Raw genomic sequence first — 17,589 nt, 5'->3', positions numbered from 1 at the left:
GGTTTTAGAAGATTATTAATTCCATATGAATACAAAGTATAACTTAAACATAATTACGTGTTGTCTATAAAAAAAAATTTATATATATAATTTGAAGTGTAATTTAAAAGGCTTAATTCCAAGACGATCAGCGTATTTTAGCAGCTTATGCAACATTTTGTTGTAAGCAGCATACGTGAGTTAATTTAAAGATGTTTTTTTTTTATATTTGCATGAAAATCCAGGTTTATTTCATGTTAATATAATTAATCTTAGCACTTATTAATATTACAAAAAAATATTTTACACTTTTTTACATTGTTTTAGAAAACCTGGCACGTATGAAAGTATGACTGTACTACACTATCAGGAAGATGGCTGAAGATTTTTTAGTTGTACCTGGAAGAGTTGCATACTACTGCTCACCTCCACCTCTGGGGCTTTGCTGAATCGACTGGTGTGCAATTGTTGTTTAAATATAGCACCCCCGTACTAGAAATATATAAGCAATTATTTATGCATACCCTTTAAGCCCCTGTGCATAATCTTTAATAACTTTAAAAAGTTTCAATTTTTGACTTAATTTCATTATTTTTTAATTTATTAGGCCTAATTAAATTAATTATTAATAGAGTCTACTCAGAAATCTATAATATTAATAAAAAATTATTAGGCCTATAGTTCTAGTATTAGTATCGTATAGGCTCGTATAGGCCTAATATTAATAAAATTATTATTAAAATACACAAATTAAAAGGATTAGGCCTATCTTAAAAATTAAAAGGCTAATCAGTATTCAATAAAGTAAACAATAGGCTAAGGCTGAATGGGTTTTTATTTCATTTAAAATTAAATACTCTCAATTCAATCCTTGCTATTTGTGACTTTCTACTTAGGCCTATACTTTATTAATATTATTCAGACAAGTAGTAGATCTATTATTTATAGTTCTACTTATTAACTTAAAACTTAATTTAGTAATTTACATTATTACTAGACCTGCACGTCTATTCATATAACTTAGACACTTAGGGTCGTCTATTAATGTCACACTCCTAGGAGGAGAGGGTGGGGAGAGGTGTTTGACTCAGTGGTGAAGGGGATTGGGAGTTCATAAAGTGTAACATAACACTTTTGCATCTTTAAAAGCAAGTTTAGAAGTTGAATTTTAACATGTTATTTACAGTTTTTATAGGATAACCCAAGTCCTACCATAGACCTAACCCTAATTTCTGACCATTAACAGTAACCATAGACAGCAAATAGCCAAACACACCTATACTTTGAAGAGTCTATTGTCTGGCTTCACTTATATAAATACCCCTGTGTGCTGGGGGGGGGGGGGGGGTGGGGGGGCTAGCTGGTTTTTTGAGATGATGGGGAGGGGGAGGTAAAATTAGTTTTAAAAAGCCTGATGTCATTTATGGATTGGCTTTACTACACTACTACTATATTTGGGCTAAGACATTTATATGAGCACACTTTTTAACCAACCCCTTATCCCAGATAACATGAAATAGCTTTTCCGGAAACCATCATTCATATAATATAAAATCTCTAGTAATCCATCCTCCTAAAGTCACATAATAAAAATTGGTACCATACAAATATTGTATTGTACTTGTCGCATCTTTTATTAGAAATAATTGTAGATCCTTAAAAAAGAAAACAAATGTTTGAACCTGTGGTATTAACTTATTCATTTAACCATGTATATGGCATACATTTTGCAGAAGTAATTTTTAAAATCAAAGGCATGTAACTTTACCACCCATCTGTGCACTATACCTGAGTGGTGATGTGTTAGTGACACCATAATAAGGTTTTTCATTATCTCCTATTTCTCTGTCCATTTTCATTTATACAAGAAAGTACCCATTATCAGGTAATTTCCTGTTAAGCCAAAGAAAAAGATCTTAGATATTTAAAAATAAAATGTAGGCCCTAAACCTTTGAACTTTGCCCAAATATTAAGAAGAGTAACCTTGGTTCTGGGGATTATTCTTTCTACGATTTATATTCAGTAGGAGTAGTAATTTTTTCCTATCCTTTTACTCAAGTTATTCTTTTCTAGCAGGAATACAAATTTGATTGAGTTGCACTAAGCCTCCACCATGCAGTCTATTCAAATACCAAAAAAGAGCAACTCACTGGGAACAATTACAAATGAGCCATCAAGTCCAAATATAATAGATCATGATGAGATTATATCTCTTACCCATGATGTCAAAAAATTCTCTGACTCACTTGCAAGGTTGAAGCTTTTGTTCACAGAGGGAATAGGTATGTTTTAATTTGTAATCTTTTTAACAAATAAAAATCTTGGCAATTTTAAAAATATTTCAACAGATTGTTTTAAAGTTGAATTTAGTTTTAGCTGATGTACCAATTGTTTATTAAAAAAAATGTAACTTGAACACATGGTTTTCAGATCCTGAAGAAGATGCACGTGTTATAATACATGAAGGATTAGGAGAAGTACTCTCGGTTTTGAATCCAGTTATGCAAAATTATCCAGTCTTACAGTCCCAAGATATCTTCACTGCTGCAAAATGTTTAATAACTTTGATTAAAGGTACTGTTTTATTTTTTATTGCTCAGAAAATCCTTTTAATTTATATCTTATTTAAATTTTAGGCTATATATTTAAACATTAGTTTATTAAGAAGGATTGTGCAAAAAAGTTTTCCCAACAAAATTTTAAAAATTCAGTTGGGTTTTTTCTTGTATATCATCTTCACAAGCCTATGGGGCACAAGTCTTCCTGGCTTCTTGATGTTTAAGCAATATTTTCTTGTTTTTAGCTATTGTTTGTCTATTCTGGGTGTTGTGTCATATAGAAATTTAAGTTAATTGTGATTTACACTCTATTTTTTATTCAATAGATCACAAATACAATGAAGAAATGCTTGAGAGCTATGTACAAGACTTTTGTGATGCTATAGACCAGCTTGCATATGCCTTCAGTAGCAGGTAAATTTGGAAAATTGAAAAAGTTATTAAAATCTAACCTTGAGAAGTCAGTAGGGCTTATTTCTCTCGATGGTAGACAAAATAAACTATTTATTTCCACCAATGGGCTTTCGATGAATGAAACACTGTGCTTATATTCTAAATAACCCCACCACAAACAATAACCATAATTTAGATACAATGTGCTAAAAATAGATTTTGCACTAAAAAAAAATCCGCAGCAATTCTCAGTTTCGAATCCTGAAACCTTTGAAGTCACTGTATGATGGCTCCATTCAGCCATGATGGTACACAATACAGATTCCAAAATATAGTATTATATAACTTAATTGATAGAGATAAAAAAAAATGTGGTATATAAAATCAGTCAAACTGCCTCTTAAAAATACAAAAATATGTTTCCAAAAAAACAAAAGGCTTGCCCTATGACCGAAATAAGCATGTAGTTTATTTGATCTACCGTTGATAAAAATAAGTACTTCTGAATTTTTTAGTACTAGTAATTTTTTTTAAATATAATTTAAACCTTTAAGACATTGCAATAGAATGCGCTAAGACCCCATTGCTTAATTAAAAAACAATAGTTTTTACTTAGCAAGTTTATTTTCAAAAACTTGGTGCTAACATAAATTTGAAGTATTACATTATATCCCAGTTTGTTATTATGTTTTCTAAAGTTTGCTTTATCTTTCAAGTTAAGTGTAAAAAAAACTCTTTTTACAATTTCAAGATACCATTTTGTTTATTGTTTTTCATATTTCTTAAAATGAATACAAATAATGCTACTTTCTTGTTTATAGTGTTTCTGAGTATTTGATGGGTGACATGGGTCCACAGTTGGTCATGGATTTAAAAGCAAGGGTAATTTACTTGAGCAATTTCTTATATCTATATATCATGGAATATATTATTATCATCTTTTCAAATATATCTTTTTAAAATAACTTGTTTTTTTTTTTATCAATCAGTCAATGAATAACATAACAGCAGATGAAAAAGAAGACACTGAAGAAAAGACCATAGAAGCTGGTAATTAATTTAATTTTTTTAGAAGCTCTTATTTAACTTGATAGTGTCTGACTTTACTTTTTCCATCATGAATCAAAACGTAAGCAAAATCTCAACCACTTTTACCAAACATAATACTTTTGCTAAAATGATATGAGCTATCCACACTTTTACTTTACTTGATAAAATAATGGTGCTAACATATATAAAGAAAATAATTTATTTTTTCTTCATTCAAGTGAATATTTAAAAGCTTGTTATTATAAAAAAATATGTCTAAAATAATTATTGAACAGAAGAACTAGCATTTATACATTTAAGCTATTCAAAAATTACAAATAAATAAAGTAATTATTTGGCTTTTATGTTAATTTTTTAAAATGAATATTTTTTACCAGCTACCTTGACACCAGAAGATTTGGATCGTATTTTAGTAAACCTTGATAATGGGTTAAACGTTGCCTTGCAAAGAGCTAAAGTATGGTCAAAATATATCTCTGATATTATAGTATACATTGAAAAGAAAGTTCAGCTAGGTAAGAAAGATATTCTTTAATTTCTTTTAAACTACTCACACTATAATTACTATAAAGATAATACAAATAAAAAATTAAGACATCTTATATCAATTTATGACTACTGGTAATAAATTAAATTTTCATGCAGAACAAGATTATGCCAAAAACCTGTCTAGGCTTGCTAATGCAGTACAGCACAGTTTAAAAAAAGAGGTAGGTTGAAATAAAAATACTCCTACTTTTGAAAAAAGCTGTAATAAAACTAATTCTTTTGCTTTTGTCTTATAATAATCATAGTAGTATAATACACTTATTTTATTAACTAGTAAGTAGAGTTTTGATAGAATGTTTTAACATCAGGCTAGATATACTAAAACTCTCATTTACTAACACATTAATTTAAATCAAAGCCAAATTTTTGGAACTAGGTAAGCTCCAACATTTTGTTTAGATGTGCCATTTACATGTTATATGCTGTGTAACTATTGCATATACTATCAAGTGTGTTCAATTAGTTGATTAGTTCCCTTTAAGGAATCCAAATATTGTTCTACTTTATCTTTCCCATTGTTTTTAAAATAATTTTTAAAAAAATTTCTAAGGACATTATGAACATAAATATTGAAAGAAGAATAATCTTTCATACTTTGAGTCATTTCAGCATTTAACTATTGAGCTTTTCTTTTTTTTATTGTTTTCAAAAGTCATTGTTGATGTTTGTATTTACCCTTTGAACACTTACCTCTTAGCCCATAACCCTTTTCCTTGTTCTAAAATGTTTTAACATCAATAGTTCAAAATTTTAGCAAATCATTTCATCAGAAATAATAACAAATACAATAATTAAAAACATTAGCAGTGGTAACAGTAACTTGCTAACATGATCACAAGTCATTCGTGAAATAGTTTTTACATACCTTTAAATATATGGGCTGTCTATCAGTGATATGGTGTGTGAAATTGAAATTTCTGGATTTTTAACACACTGATTGAAAAAAATTATTGTTGTTTTAAATGCTTAAGTAGCATTATATTGTGTTGTGAAATGAATGTGCTTTATAATTGTATGCTGTAATTATTTAAGCTGTTGTTTTGTTTTCTCAGTAGAAAAGTTAAGCAGTGAAGTTTTTTAAAATAATTTTAGCGTCAATATTTGGTATGAGATTGTGATACATATATAAAATATGGCTTCATTATGAATTACAATTTTTAACAATTTGATACAAATTTTGTAATGTTACAAATTTTTTCAAAAATGTATTCAAATTCAAAATAAAAATTGAAGAGGATGTAATGTTTGTTCAAAGCAACACTACCAATTTTAAAAATGGATTGCTAGGAACCATATAGCATAATGTTCCTTAAAAAAATCTATTGTGAATTTTCCAGCAGTATTAGCCAAGTTGTTAATAAATACCTTTTGTTGAATTTGACGCACATAATTTATTTTATTGTTCTTGATTAATTGTATTCCTCTTTGAAAATTGCTTTTGGAAAATAGTAATTATGAAAAGCAGCTTTGTAGAAACTGGCATGCTTGTATAGTTATATTAATTTGTGTATCCCTGCAAACACAGATACATAATATTTGGATAGCATAATAAATGGCATACCTTGAAATAATTTTATTTCATATTAACAGATTAATCTCTACTAATAATAATGCTTAAAAACTAACAAACAATGATCCTCTTATGTCATTTTATTTTAATATATATCTAATTACTTGTAGAAATTTATACTTAATATTTGCTTAATTCTTTTAAATATAAACAATTACCAATGAATGGCCCATTAACTATTTTATTGATATTGATATTACCTATAATTCTGTAATAATATAGTAATAAAAACACTGTACACAAAGATATTGTTTTCATTTCTTTACCACAGGGATACCTACCACTTCAGTCTATTTACTGCACTGCTTTATCTCAGGTAAAAAAATTATAGAAACAAAATAAAAATGCATGTTTTTTAAAAAAGTTAATGCTTTAAAATGTGCAAATTGTTATTCTAATCTGAACTTTTTAATTTAGGACATGGAGTTTGCAGGCAATTTACAAGCAACTCAAAGTGTTCTCCAATCACATAAGTTTGTTGAAGTGAGTTTTTATGGTATATAAATAATTAGGTTATTTATTTATTCATTTATTTATTTAATTATGGTAACAACAGTAGGCATGGAGGTCTTTTTCATATAATATAATAACAGCATTTTTAAAAAAAGCAACGAGTAGTAAAGGCATAGTAGTATCTTATCATTCAAAAATTTGGAATAAAGAAATAGTAATAATATAAAATGAGATAGAATGAGAATATAATAGATAAATGAGAAATTTTGAGGAGGTCATTAAATAATTGTTGTTATAGTTTAGTTTTGAATATATTTTCAGATATAGATAGTTTTTATTTTATTATTTTTATTAAGAAGATTGTTTCACAAACTAGAACCAGAGTAGGCGGAGCTATGTTTTTGGGAAAAGGTGGTATACGGGATGGGTAAACTAAGACAATTAAATTTTGTGTTATGTTAAGTCTGCAATGTAAATAAAGAATTTGTTTTGATAGCCCATAATTCCTTGCCTTACAGCCCCTAACAAGCAGGAAACTGGAGCATGATAAAGTGTACAAGTCTGTCAAGGAGAACTGGCAACGGGAATGTAGAAAAATGGTGCTTACATTTTTTTAAAAGTCTTCACGGATTTTAGTTAAAATAGTTTTAAAAATAATCTCTTCTAAGACCCTTGTTTATTTTGTTGACACTTGGAAGTTTTTTTAATTATAATTGTAGACTGATGCTGTGACAAACCTAAGAAAAGCTCAAGCTCTCTACATGACAAGACAGCAAGACCATGAGAGAGCACATGACTTAGCCCTCAAAGCTGATGGAGAAAAACTAGAGAAAAGAAGAAAAGCAGAAGAAGAAGCCATGCATAAGGTCAATTTTAAGAACAATTGAATACAGATTTGGGTTTTTATGCTTTGAAATAACCAAAATATTTACGTTTTAAAAATGTTTAAACTTAAACTTATCTTTTTTTTTTTCAGGCTGCAGAGGCAGAAACAACATATAAAGCTTGTGTTGCAGAAGCTAATTTGAGACAATCAGAGCTTATAAAAGTTAAAGTAAGTTATCTTTCATCATAAGCATTATCAGTGTGAGCAAACAAACCACTTTTTAAAATAAAAAAAAGCAGAAGGAACATCTACTGTTTTGCTTGTGAACTTAAATATTTATGAGAATATTGTATTTGATTTTTAAGAGCTCACAGCTGGGAAGAATTAGAGAACAAATTCAACTTTGTGACCAAGTTATTAAAGACGTAAGTTTGCCTTTGTATATTTGGTTAAAAAATAGAAAACTTAATAGCTATACATCTGATTTTACAGTTGAGTCATTGAATAACTTGTTTTAATAAAAGCAGATAGTTTTTAGTATCCTTAGACAATTATATGTACAGTGGACTTTATCAGCATACAGTAGTGTGGTTAAAGACAAAACAAAAGGAAAACATTGATAACATTTTAATATTGCTACATGTGTAGCTGTGCTCATGATTTGTTGTACATCTGATGTCTAGGTAACAGTGGAAATCTTTCAGCTATACCACACCATAATATCTCCACTCCCTCTCCAATATCAAACCTTGAGTGAAAGCAGCAAGAGCTATGAACCAGGAAGCCAGTATGCTGATTATATTCGTAGACTTCCAGGCACTAATAAGGCTTATGTTCCTGATGTTTTTATATTTGAGCCTTATGTACAAGGACAGAGGTAAACAAAAAACACTTTTAAAAATCCTAATTATAATTACCAATACAATTCAATCGGTTAATACTATATCAAGTTAGCCAGCGTTCATTATTTTGTGATGTAATTGTAAACTCAAAATATTTTTATTACATAATTATGCAAAGAACATGAAAAAAAAGGTCAATTTACAAAGTATTAAAATGCACATTAAAGAAGAAAAAAATTACCAAAGATATGTGATCGCATTGTCATGTTTAAAGTTAAAAATGTTTTTAATTGGCAGAGTATCAGAAGAAACACGTAAAGAAAGTTATCATTCAAATGGATCTATGTCAGACCATGTCCATTCACCTGAAGGCTCTCCTGTAACATCCCCTAGAAGAGGTATTGAAACAGTTTAATGTGGCAGTCAAAACAATTTAATTTATAAATTATTTTTTTTTTAGTCTTTTTTTTTTTTGTCAGAACATAATTGGAAAACTATTTTTTAATTTCAGACAAGTATCGAATCCCAGTAAAAGCTTGGGGCCAGCAAATCCCTGGGGTAACTACCTCAGATACTGACAGTGCTTCTTGTAGTTCTAAATCACATGAGTCTTCTCCCAGTGGGAGTCCACATAGGACCACCAGACGACTTGTATCTAGTCAATCTCTTGATGAATTAACAGAAGAGGAAATACTTGCTGCAACCCATAATGGTACTTTAAAACTGCTCTAATTACTCAGGCGTTTATCATTGTTGTAATTTGGTTGTAAATGTTGATGAGGTTCAGCTAATTAAACATTTGTCCTAGGTCAAGATAAAAGAAGCCAGCATTTGAAGAGGACAAGGACTGTTGCTGTAGATGATACCTTGGATCTTCCTCAGTCACTTGTGGTAAACTTGATTGATTATTTAAATTAGGCATACTAATTATTAAATTCTTTGACCCACTGTTCTGTTCATTAAAACTTTTTAAAATGTTATTTTTCCTCAAAGAATCGAGTTAGAAGAAATACAACATTTGGAGTAGATTTTCAAGAACAAGTTGACACTTTTCAAACCAAAGTTCCACCCATTGTATCCAAGTGTTTGACAGAGATTGAGAAACGTGGAGTAATGATCAAGGTGAAGAATTTATCTGATTGATTTCTTAATCATTAGCAATTAATTTATTTGAAACTTGTTGCTAAAGTAAAAATGTTTAATAATTTTCATACAGGGCATTTATCGTGTATCTGGTGTAAAAAGTAAAGTAGAAAATCTTTGCCAAAAATTTGACATGGATCCAGAGGCTGTTGATTTAGATGAAATTCATCCAAATGTTATTTCCAATGTGCTTAAATTATACCTACGACAGGTGAGTTATAAAACTATTGATTTTCCATCTAGTATTTCTCTTTATTTTTTCAACACTCTTTGATTTTAATTACCACATGCGCATGATTTAACTTCGGGTTTATCTTAACTTTCAGTTGCCTGAGCCTTTATTAACATTTAGACTTTATTCAGACTTCATTCACTGCGCTAAGGTGAGAATTTTTAACATTTATGTTACATACAACCTAATAGTTAAAGGCTGTTATTAAACTATTTAGTAATGGAATTGAGTAAAATATAATTGCCTATTTGTTTTTTCAAGGAAAACATGTCGGGCCAGCTGCAAGGTGAAACTCTTATAGATCACTTAAAGAATGTAGTGGCTAAACTTCCTTCTTCCAACCATCGCACCTGTGCTGTTCTCATACATCATCTGTTAAGGTAACTCTTTTTCCTATTATGTTAATTTATAGAGGTACATTTACTACAACGTTGATGTTTTTTAATATTTAACATCTAAAATCTTTATCATAGAGGTTTTTATATCTTTTAAATGTTTATTTTATTATTGTTAAAATAATAAAAATTCTCACATTGTTTTGTTCTATTGAAAACAATCCTGTTACAAAAAGCATTAAAAGTTAAATCCCTAGGCTTCATTTAAAACATGGTTGCTCCATTATACACCACAGAAAACTCTGACATTTCTATTTTAGGGTTGCATCACATTCTGAGTTCAACCAAATGAGCGCCAGTAACTTGGGAATTGTTTTTGGACCCACTTTACTAAGGCCACTGTAAGTTGTTTGCTGAAATTATAAAAATATTTAATCATGTATTAAAACTAAACTCCCATATTTTAATTTTTTATGCTGAAGGTTAAATTGATTTGTATTTGTTTGTAGTGAGGGATCAGCTTCATTAGCGTCACTAGTGGACACACCGCATCAAACTCGTGCAATAGAACTTCTCATCACTCATGCTCATGTAAGTTTTTCTTGCTCATCAAAGCCCAGCAGAGCTTTACTTCAGTGTTTGTAATGGTATAGTGGCTGGCTGTGGTGGGAGGATGTCTTGAAAGAAATATAGAAAGTAGCTGTAAGCAATCAATAAGGGTGAAGTTTTTAGTTGAAATATAAAGATCAAATTATTTTCAGTCAATATTTGGGCCCAGTGAAGATTACCAGGTAGCTCCTCTACAAACTCCTGTAGAGAATCTCAGCCAAAGCACCAGTGAGGCTCCTGTGTCTGGTAGGTTAACTTGTCTTTTTCATTGATTCTTATCATTACATGTTTTAAGTTTCAATCAGCCTAATGGTGACTAACTGCTTTCTTTTAAAATTATCTAACAATTACTATTATTTTTCTAGTTCAAGGAAATACATTACAACCTCCAACTGTAGCCATTGATGTTGCTAAGTAAGTATTTCTATTTGCTTATGTTAAATTGCTGTAATCAGTCTAGGGTGGATAAGTGTCAGAAAACTTTCACAACTGTTTAGAAATAAAAAATAATATTTAAAATGTTAGTAGCAAGCTAATCTGTTTCAGTGTAGTTCATGTTGTGTTGTTTCCTGTTACTCACCCTAAGACTAACAACTTTTTGTCAAACAGAACTGGTACTGCTGACTCTACCCAGCTGGAGGCTGTATCTGCTGCTAATGTCCAGGTGTGTAGACAGTGTAGCAAAAATATTTGGTCCTGATCATTTCATTAACTAATTTATTCCCATAACTTTTATTTAAAATCCTCTTTATTTAAATATTAAATCTCTTGAAAAGGTTTCATGTTTTTACCTTTTTAATAACAATCAAGTTAAAGACAACTATGTACATGGGTGTGTTCATGTAGCCTGACTGGATATAATTTTTCTGTGGTTTGATTTTTAATTTCTTCTGTGGTTTGATGTCTTTTGTTTATCCTGCACAGAATCTGTTAAATCAATGCGTTATACACATTTAAATGTTTTGAATCTATTGAAAAGAAGAAGAAACCTTTTTAGATTAACTGTTAAAATAGTAATAATACTGATACAAAGCTATCATGTTTTACAATTGAGTTGTCATTCACAAGCTGGTATGTTAAAATACTAGTATTTAATGAGCTGCCCAGCTAGAAATGTTCAAAAATCTGTGTGTGCTTTCAGCTTTAAGCATGCTAGTGCCTATTTTAGTTGAGAAGAAATTGATGTTTACTTCTGTTGATATGGATGTTGATTTTTACAGCCATGGTCTTGTGAGTCTGTTCTTCCTGGCACTGTGAGTCAGGACAGAAATGAACCCCATTCATTAGCAATTAATGGTAATTATCAGTCTTGTCAACTTAGGCTTATTCATGACCTGTGAATGAATGCCAGCATGAAGTACATGTCCTGACAAATTGTCTAGATACTGTAGTCAATCATTTTTTTCATATCTTGTTTACTCATTTTGAAATAATCTGATAAAGTTTTAAATTTTTGCTAGTAATAAATATATATATTTACATTTCTCAAAAGTATCAATCAACTTTAAAAACATAATAAACTTGATAATGATTTATGTTTTTATTTATATTGTATGCATTTTTTAGTTATCCTTGAAATATTTTATGTTTAACTGCATGTTGAACCTTTCTTTTTTATTTGAAAATGTTAAGGCATCTAGCATGATAAATGTTTGTTTTTAATTTTTAAAAATGTGGCATTGAACTGCTGAAAGAAACTGAATGCTGGACTTGAATATATATGTGATTGATTAAAAAAGGAATGCATTCAACATAACGTGTCAATATATTGTTATAGAATAATAATATTACCTCGACAGGGTTAGACTTTGAGGGGTCAGATTGCAGGTCAGATGAAGATGAGGGACCCCATGAACTTCCTTTACCTGACCATTCCAAACCTCAATCTGATCCATTAAGTTTGGCTTTGACTCCAAATTGTATACAAGGTAGTTTTCTCACCTTGCACCCATGTATTTTTTTCTTGAATAATATATTCACTAGAATTTAGAGAAATATAAAGTGTGTCTTTTAACACTTGGTATCCTTTTCTTTGAAAACATTTGGTGTTAAAGAGGTGTGTTATCCTTGCCCAAGTGAACTTTAGTCACAATCCTCTTGTATCACATCCACATTTTTTAGACTAGAAGTATGTAAGGCCACACAAGAAACATCCACATTACTTTGTAGATAGGTTAATTTAAACAATGTATCTAATATTGTGGAAATAAAAAATAGAATTTTTAAAATGTAGGTATGTAATTTTCATCTTCTATTTTTTTGCACTTTGAGCTAATAACATGTTATTTTCAGCACTGAGGTTTTCCAACCTGCCATTTTGATACAATGGAAAGTTCATGCAATAAAAAAAAATCTTTTTTGCTTTTTGGTATGTTTAAAATGGTTTTCAACTCAGTGCATGTTGGTGATGGCAAGGTTGGCTTACAGGATGGCAGGAAAAGTACTTAATTAAATGGCTTCAAATTTTTAAGTAGTACATTTTTGAAAACGATATTTCCATTAAATATCTGTTGTAAAATAACCTTAGCCATTGTTTTAGATAAGTAAATGTTTAGTTTTATTTCCTTGGTAACTGGGCAGTTGGCATGTTGCTTGTGCTTCCTTCATTCCTTACATCAATAATCTGTTGCTTGATTATTTTTTAAAAGGAACATGGTCATAGTTACTGACATTGGTTTATGGTGATATTAGTATAATCTCATTATTTCAGGTTGTTTTTGTTGTAATCAATAATAAAATGAGTTTTGAAAATTATTGTTTGAGAACAAGTTTTAAATGTATGTCTAGACAACATGGCTTGATATTTAGACATTTGAAAAGTCTCAAACTAAATGTTAATTTAGATGCTTCAAAATATCTTTAAAATGTGAATTAAATAATATTGTAAAAAAAAAAAATAGAAACTCTTTTTTTAAAAACCAACTGTTAGGTTAGTGTACAAACCTGATGACAAGGTTAACAGACATTATGCATCTCCAGGTAATGATAGTGCCATTTGTTATTGGATTAAATGAACTTTATTTTACTTTTCAGAGCAAAGATTAGATTCCAATCCTTACACCTCTGACCCTGCATCACGTCTGAAACCAGCTGTAACAAAATCTGCATCATCTCCCCTTGTCACCAAATCAGCCAGGAGTCACCTCTCCTCCTCCCTGTCTGTACCTGGCTCAGGCCTACATTCAGACATGGCTGCTGCTCTTTCAACTAGTGCTGCTGGGATGGCTTCTGTTCTCATGATGTCACCTGCTCATTTCTCACCAGCTCAGCATTCAGAAGGTGGAGAGGTTGATCCAACTAATGTGTTGGATGGTACGAAGGATCAAGAAAATGTTGTAGATGATGAGCTGTCTGAGGAGAAAAAAGGCAATGAAGAGTTAGCAAAGAAGAAACTCCATTCTTTACAGCTAGAAAATATCAAATACTTAACCAAGCCACCACCTTCAGAAGAATCTGGTAGTGATTTTTATAAAGGGATATTTATAGCATCAACTTCACCATGTCCGCCTTTACAGGGACCAAAAGGCTCATCAGAACAAGGCACTGTTTCAGAATCATCAGTTGAGGGGAGTGTTGCTCAAACAGCGCCAGCTGTCGGCAGTCCACCATGTGCCAGAACTACGCCATCGCTGTCTAAAGGAGCATCAACAAGACGATCAACGCTAGAGGAAGTTCCGCTACCAACATGGTGCAAGCCATCAGGTTCAGCTTGTGGAGACGGCCCCTTGGATGATGCAACAGTCCCTGCAGTCACTATACCTGCAAGCCCCACTATCAAACGAAGAGAGCTACCTAGTAAAATTCCTACCAGTCCCACTATACCACGTAGTGCAGATAGCAAACAAAACGAATTAGAAAACAGGGCACAGAAGTTCAGACAGGAACAAAGAAAACTGGTGAAGGCAATTATATCAGATGCAAAAATTGGATCAGTTAGCACTTTGAGAACCTCAAGCACATCTTCACAGGAGAGCCTGGACAGGGATAAAAACAGTTCAGTGTTCTATGAGAGGCCTGGCTATTTTGATGATGTTGTTAGTGGAGGCTGTGCTCTGTCAAGTAGACCTAGCAGTCAGAGTGAAGATGCTGGAGTTGATATCAAAGAAAATATTGAGGAGAAGAGTCTAAAGGCAACATCCTCTCAAGTGGTGGCAGCTAGTCAAGAGCAAAAAACTCCCCACCCCACCATAAACTCTGGATCCCCCACTAGATCAACAGGATCCAACACTGGGCAGAATAATTCTCCTAAGTCATCTCAGTCTAATGCAAAGAAGGTGTCTCCAGCTGCAGGGGAGAGCAGCCTTGTGCAAACCAAATCTTTACCATCAAGGGTGAGAACTCTGCCTTCTACCTGCTTTGTTAAAAAATCTGCATCTGTTACGACACCCACCACATCAAAGTCATCTGCTGGATCATACACTGCAGCAACAGCTAAATCTGCTACAAGCCGTTCTCCACTAGTGAAATCAGTCTCAGGGATAAAGTCTACCACTGCAGTTACTTCTGACCAAAGTCAACAACACTGTTCAAGAACTACCACCAGTACTAGTAAGCCCACTGATGAACTGTCTAACAAACCAAGTACATCAGTAGCGAGAAAAAGCAGTGGAAAGGGTGGAGAATTGACTGGATCACCCAGGAGTTTCAAGTCACCGGCAGACACCAAACCTAAGGCTGACACAAACAGCTCATCACCCTCGTCATCGCAGTCATCCTCCCCCAGACACAGGCACCCATCTGGAGAATCATCATCTAGTCGTTCTGTAAAACCAGGTCAGAGAAAACCTCTTGCCGCTGGTGGCTCCCTGACAGGAAGTCCTCAGAGAGTGCACCCAGAGAAATCCAGCTCACCTAGTCAAGTCACCGGGAAGGTCCTGGCAACAAGACCCGCTCAGCTGCCCCCAGTGACTGGCTCTGCACAGCCATCCCAAAGTTCAGCCACTACCCCTACATCCAGTAGTAAACTCTCCCTAGATAGGACACCCAGGTTTGTCTAAAACCTGTCAAGCATTAGCACATGACTTTTATTAAACATTTTTAGTATTTTTTTAGCCTTTGTTTTTATGAACAAAATGTATTACTTTATTATATATTTACAACTAATCTTATTTTTACAAATGAGGTTGTTTTTGGTACCAAAAAGTTGTAATATCTGTCTGTATAGAATTTAGATTATGAAAATTAAAGTAATGAAAAGAATACTTACCACGCAAGTTTAAATAACAAACAGGATCAAGTTGTATAGTGAAAGTGAGCTAATACAGTTGAATCTCATTCTTCAATAAAATACTCATTTCTTCTTTAAAAGTAGACAATCAACTTGTAAATGGTGTTGTGAGTAAACTGTGACACATTTTTAAGAATGATGGGTATTTAACCCCATAATTTAAAAAAAAATAATAAACTATCAATCTTTTCATAATTCTTGATTTTAATTGTGATATCATTGCCAACTTTTAAGAATTTTTAAATATGAAAAAACATGTATTTCAATTGTGATGTATATTTATATTTATAAATTTATTTTTGCAGTAACCTTTATCAGGTTAGATTTTTATTGTATTATAAATTTGTTTTAATGTACTGATCTTTTTTTTGTTGATACCTTGTATTGAGCTGACTAGCCATTTGTATATGGACTCAGTTTTTAAATTTCTGTTACTTATTTCATAGTTGATGTCATGTATAAGCTTAGAACTTAGACTTATTTGTGTTCATGTACCATTTACAAGTAAACATTAGAGATCTACACCTTTTCTCAATAGCAACTCATTCAATTTTCACATTCTAATAAATCTCATTCATTCATAAGGTCATTTATGCAACTGCCTGCATTAACAACCACTCTGAAACTCAAATTATAAGGAATGTTCAAGTGTTTTTTTTTTAAAATAACTTTCAAACTGGTTGTTTGCTAACCACTTTACCAATACTAATTTTTGTTTTGATGTTAGAACATTGTCCCCTAAACAAATGTAGAGGCAAGAAATCTTTCATTAATTTGAAGGCAATTTTTTGTTATACTTTATAAAGATAATGCATTTTTGTTATAAATTAGACATTTTAAGGGATGTAATCAATTGTTAACATTTTTAGTTATCTAGAAACACCCCCCCCCCCCTATATTACAACCAAAGTATTTATTGATGCACTGGTTATTCTGATCTTTTAGCCTTCCTAACACAAGCACTGCAAATTTAGTATGTACAAGTCTCAGCTTCACCTCACAACCATCTTATAGTTTAGGTACAACCTTGACAAAATTATCTCATTCATTTTTATACAGTATATGAAACATTTCCTTTTTGTTTCTGATCATAATGGAATATACTGATATTAATTATTATCCTATAAACAATGCAATATAGCTTATAGATTACATAATTTTTAATCTACCAATTTATTTTAATGTTGGTAAAATAGTGTTGTCAATTGTAGACTTATTCTTCAATACGCTATTGATCTAGTCAGTTTGGAGATATTACTGTATCTCCAGATACATTTCTAGTTAAAAAAGATTTTAGTGTGTTCAAATAATTAATTACTTTTGCCACTTCAGATTTTTTTTTTAAATTTGAGCTGTAAAAAAAAAGACAAGAAGATGTTGACTTGAAATATGGGTACATTAGGTGTATCAAAACTATCATTCAGTAGTGGCTGAATGCTTTATATTTTAAAGCTGAATGTACTTATTATTGAGGTTTTACTATGATGAGTCTAGAAGATATTTGGCAATCATCAGTTGTATTTTTTAGGCAATCCTAAATAAGGGTTGATGAAAAATGATTCAAAAACGAATTTCAAATGGTATAAGAGAGAAAACAAGATAAGTGCACAATTTAAAAATGTAAGTGAAATCATCCTGGTCGTCTATTTTTTAGATTATTTATAATTTGATATCAGCATATCATCTGATACATAATAGTGACTGTTCAGATAACTGTTTGATAACTAACCATTTTCTTAATGTACACATGTATTTAATAATAAACATTTACGCAATACTGACTTAGTTTCTTATTTTACTGCTGAAATGAAGCACAAAATAA

General features: G+C 31.3%; 1 protein-coding gene across 2 annotated transcripts; it reads left to right on the top strand.

Moving 5' to 3' along the window:
• The first annotated feature begins 313 nt into the window (after nt 1-313).
• LOC131936440 (rho GTPase-activating protein 45) lies at nt 314-17,544 on the top strand. 2 transcript variants are annotated; one of them, XM_059293419.1, is made up of 30 exons: nt 314-436; nt 2,054-2,262; nt 2,411-2,554; nt 2,865-2,952; nt 3,753-3,813; nt 3,921-3,981; nt 4,359-4,496; nt 4,627-4,691; nt 6,372-6,416; nt 6,518-6,583; nt 7,072-7,152; nt 7,273-7,419; nt 7,530-7,607; nt 7,745-7,804; nt 8,063-8,256; nt 8,519-8,619; nt 8,733-8,933; nt 9,030-9,112; nt 9,215-9,343; nt 9,438-9,575; nt 9,691-9,747; nt 9,858-9,976; nt 10,252-10,332; nt 10,441-10,522; nt 10,693-10,786; nt 10,906-10,954; nt 11,150-11,204; nt 11,761-11,836; nt 12,340-12,468; nt 13,574-17,544. In XM_059293419.1, exons 2-30 carry the CDS (start codon nt 2,094-2,096, stop codon nt 15,535-15,537), a joined length of 4,755 nt encoding a protein of 1,584 aa, XP_059149402.1. In that variant the 5' UTR covers nt 314-436; nt 2,054-2,093; the 3' UTR covers nt 15,538-17,544. The 2 variants fall into 2 exon arrangements, with proteins under 2 accessions (XP_059149402.1, XP_059149401.1); XM_059293418.1 differs by lacking the exons at nt 314-436; nt 2,054-2,262; nt 2,411-2,554; ... (5 more) ...; nt 6,372-6,416; nt 12,340-12,468 and having other exon boundaries at nt 6,508-6,583.
• The last annotated feature ends 45 nt before the right edge of the window (nt 17,545-17,589 follow it).

Source organism: Physella acuta, unplaced genomic scaffold (assembly GCF_028476545.2).
Source record: "Physella acuta isolate Inbredline_101_S28 unplaced genomic scaffold, ASM2847654v3 ptg000178l, whole genome shotgun sequence".
Lineage (NCBI taxonomy): Eukaryota > Metazoa > Mollusca > Gastropoda > Physidae > Physella > Physella acuta.
The sequence above is the reverse complement of the archived record's forward strand: the minus strand, read 5'-3'. Positions and strand labels throughout refer to the sequence as shown.

Bases quoted from the DNA above. Each gene is read 5' to 3' on its own strand.
- LOC131936440 (XM_059293419.1), top strand. From the start codon at position 2,094: ATGCAGTCTATTCAAATACCAAAAAAGAGCAACTCACTGGGAACAATT. The intron at 3,814-3,920 runs GTAATTTACTTG...TTTATCAATCAG, and splicing joins TCATGGATTTAAAAGCAAGG to TCAATGAATAACATAACAGC. The intron at 7,153-7,272 runs GTGCTTACATTT...TTATAATTGTAG, and splicing joins AACGGGAATGTAGAAAAATG to ACTGATGCTGTGACAAACCT.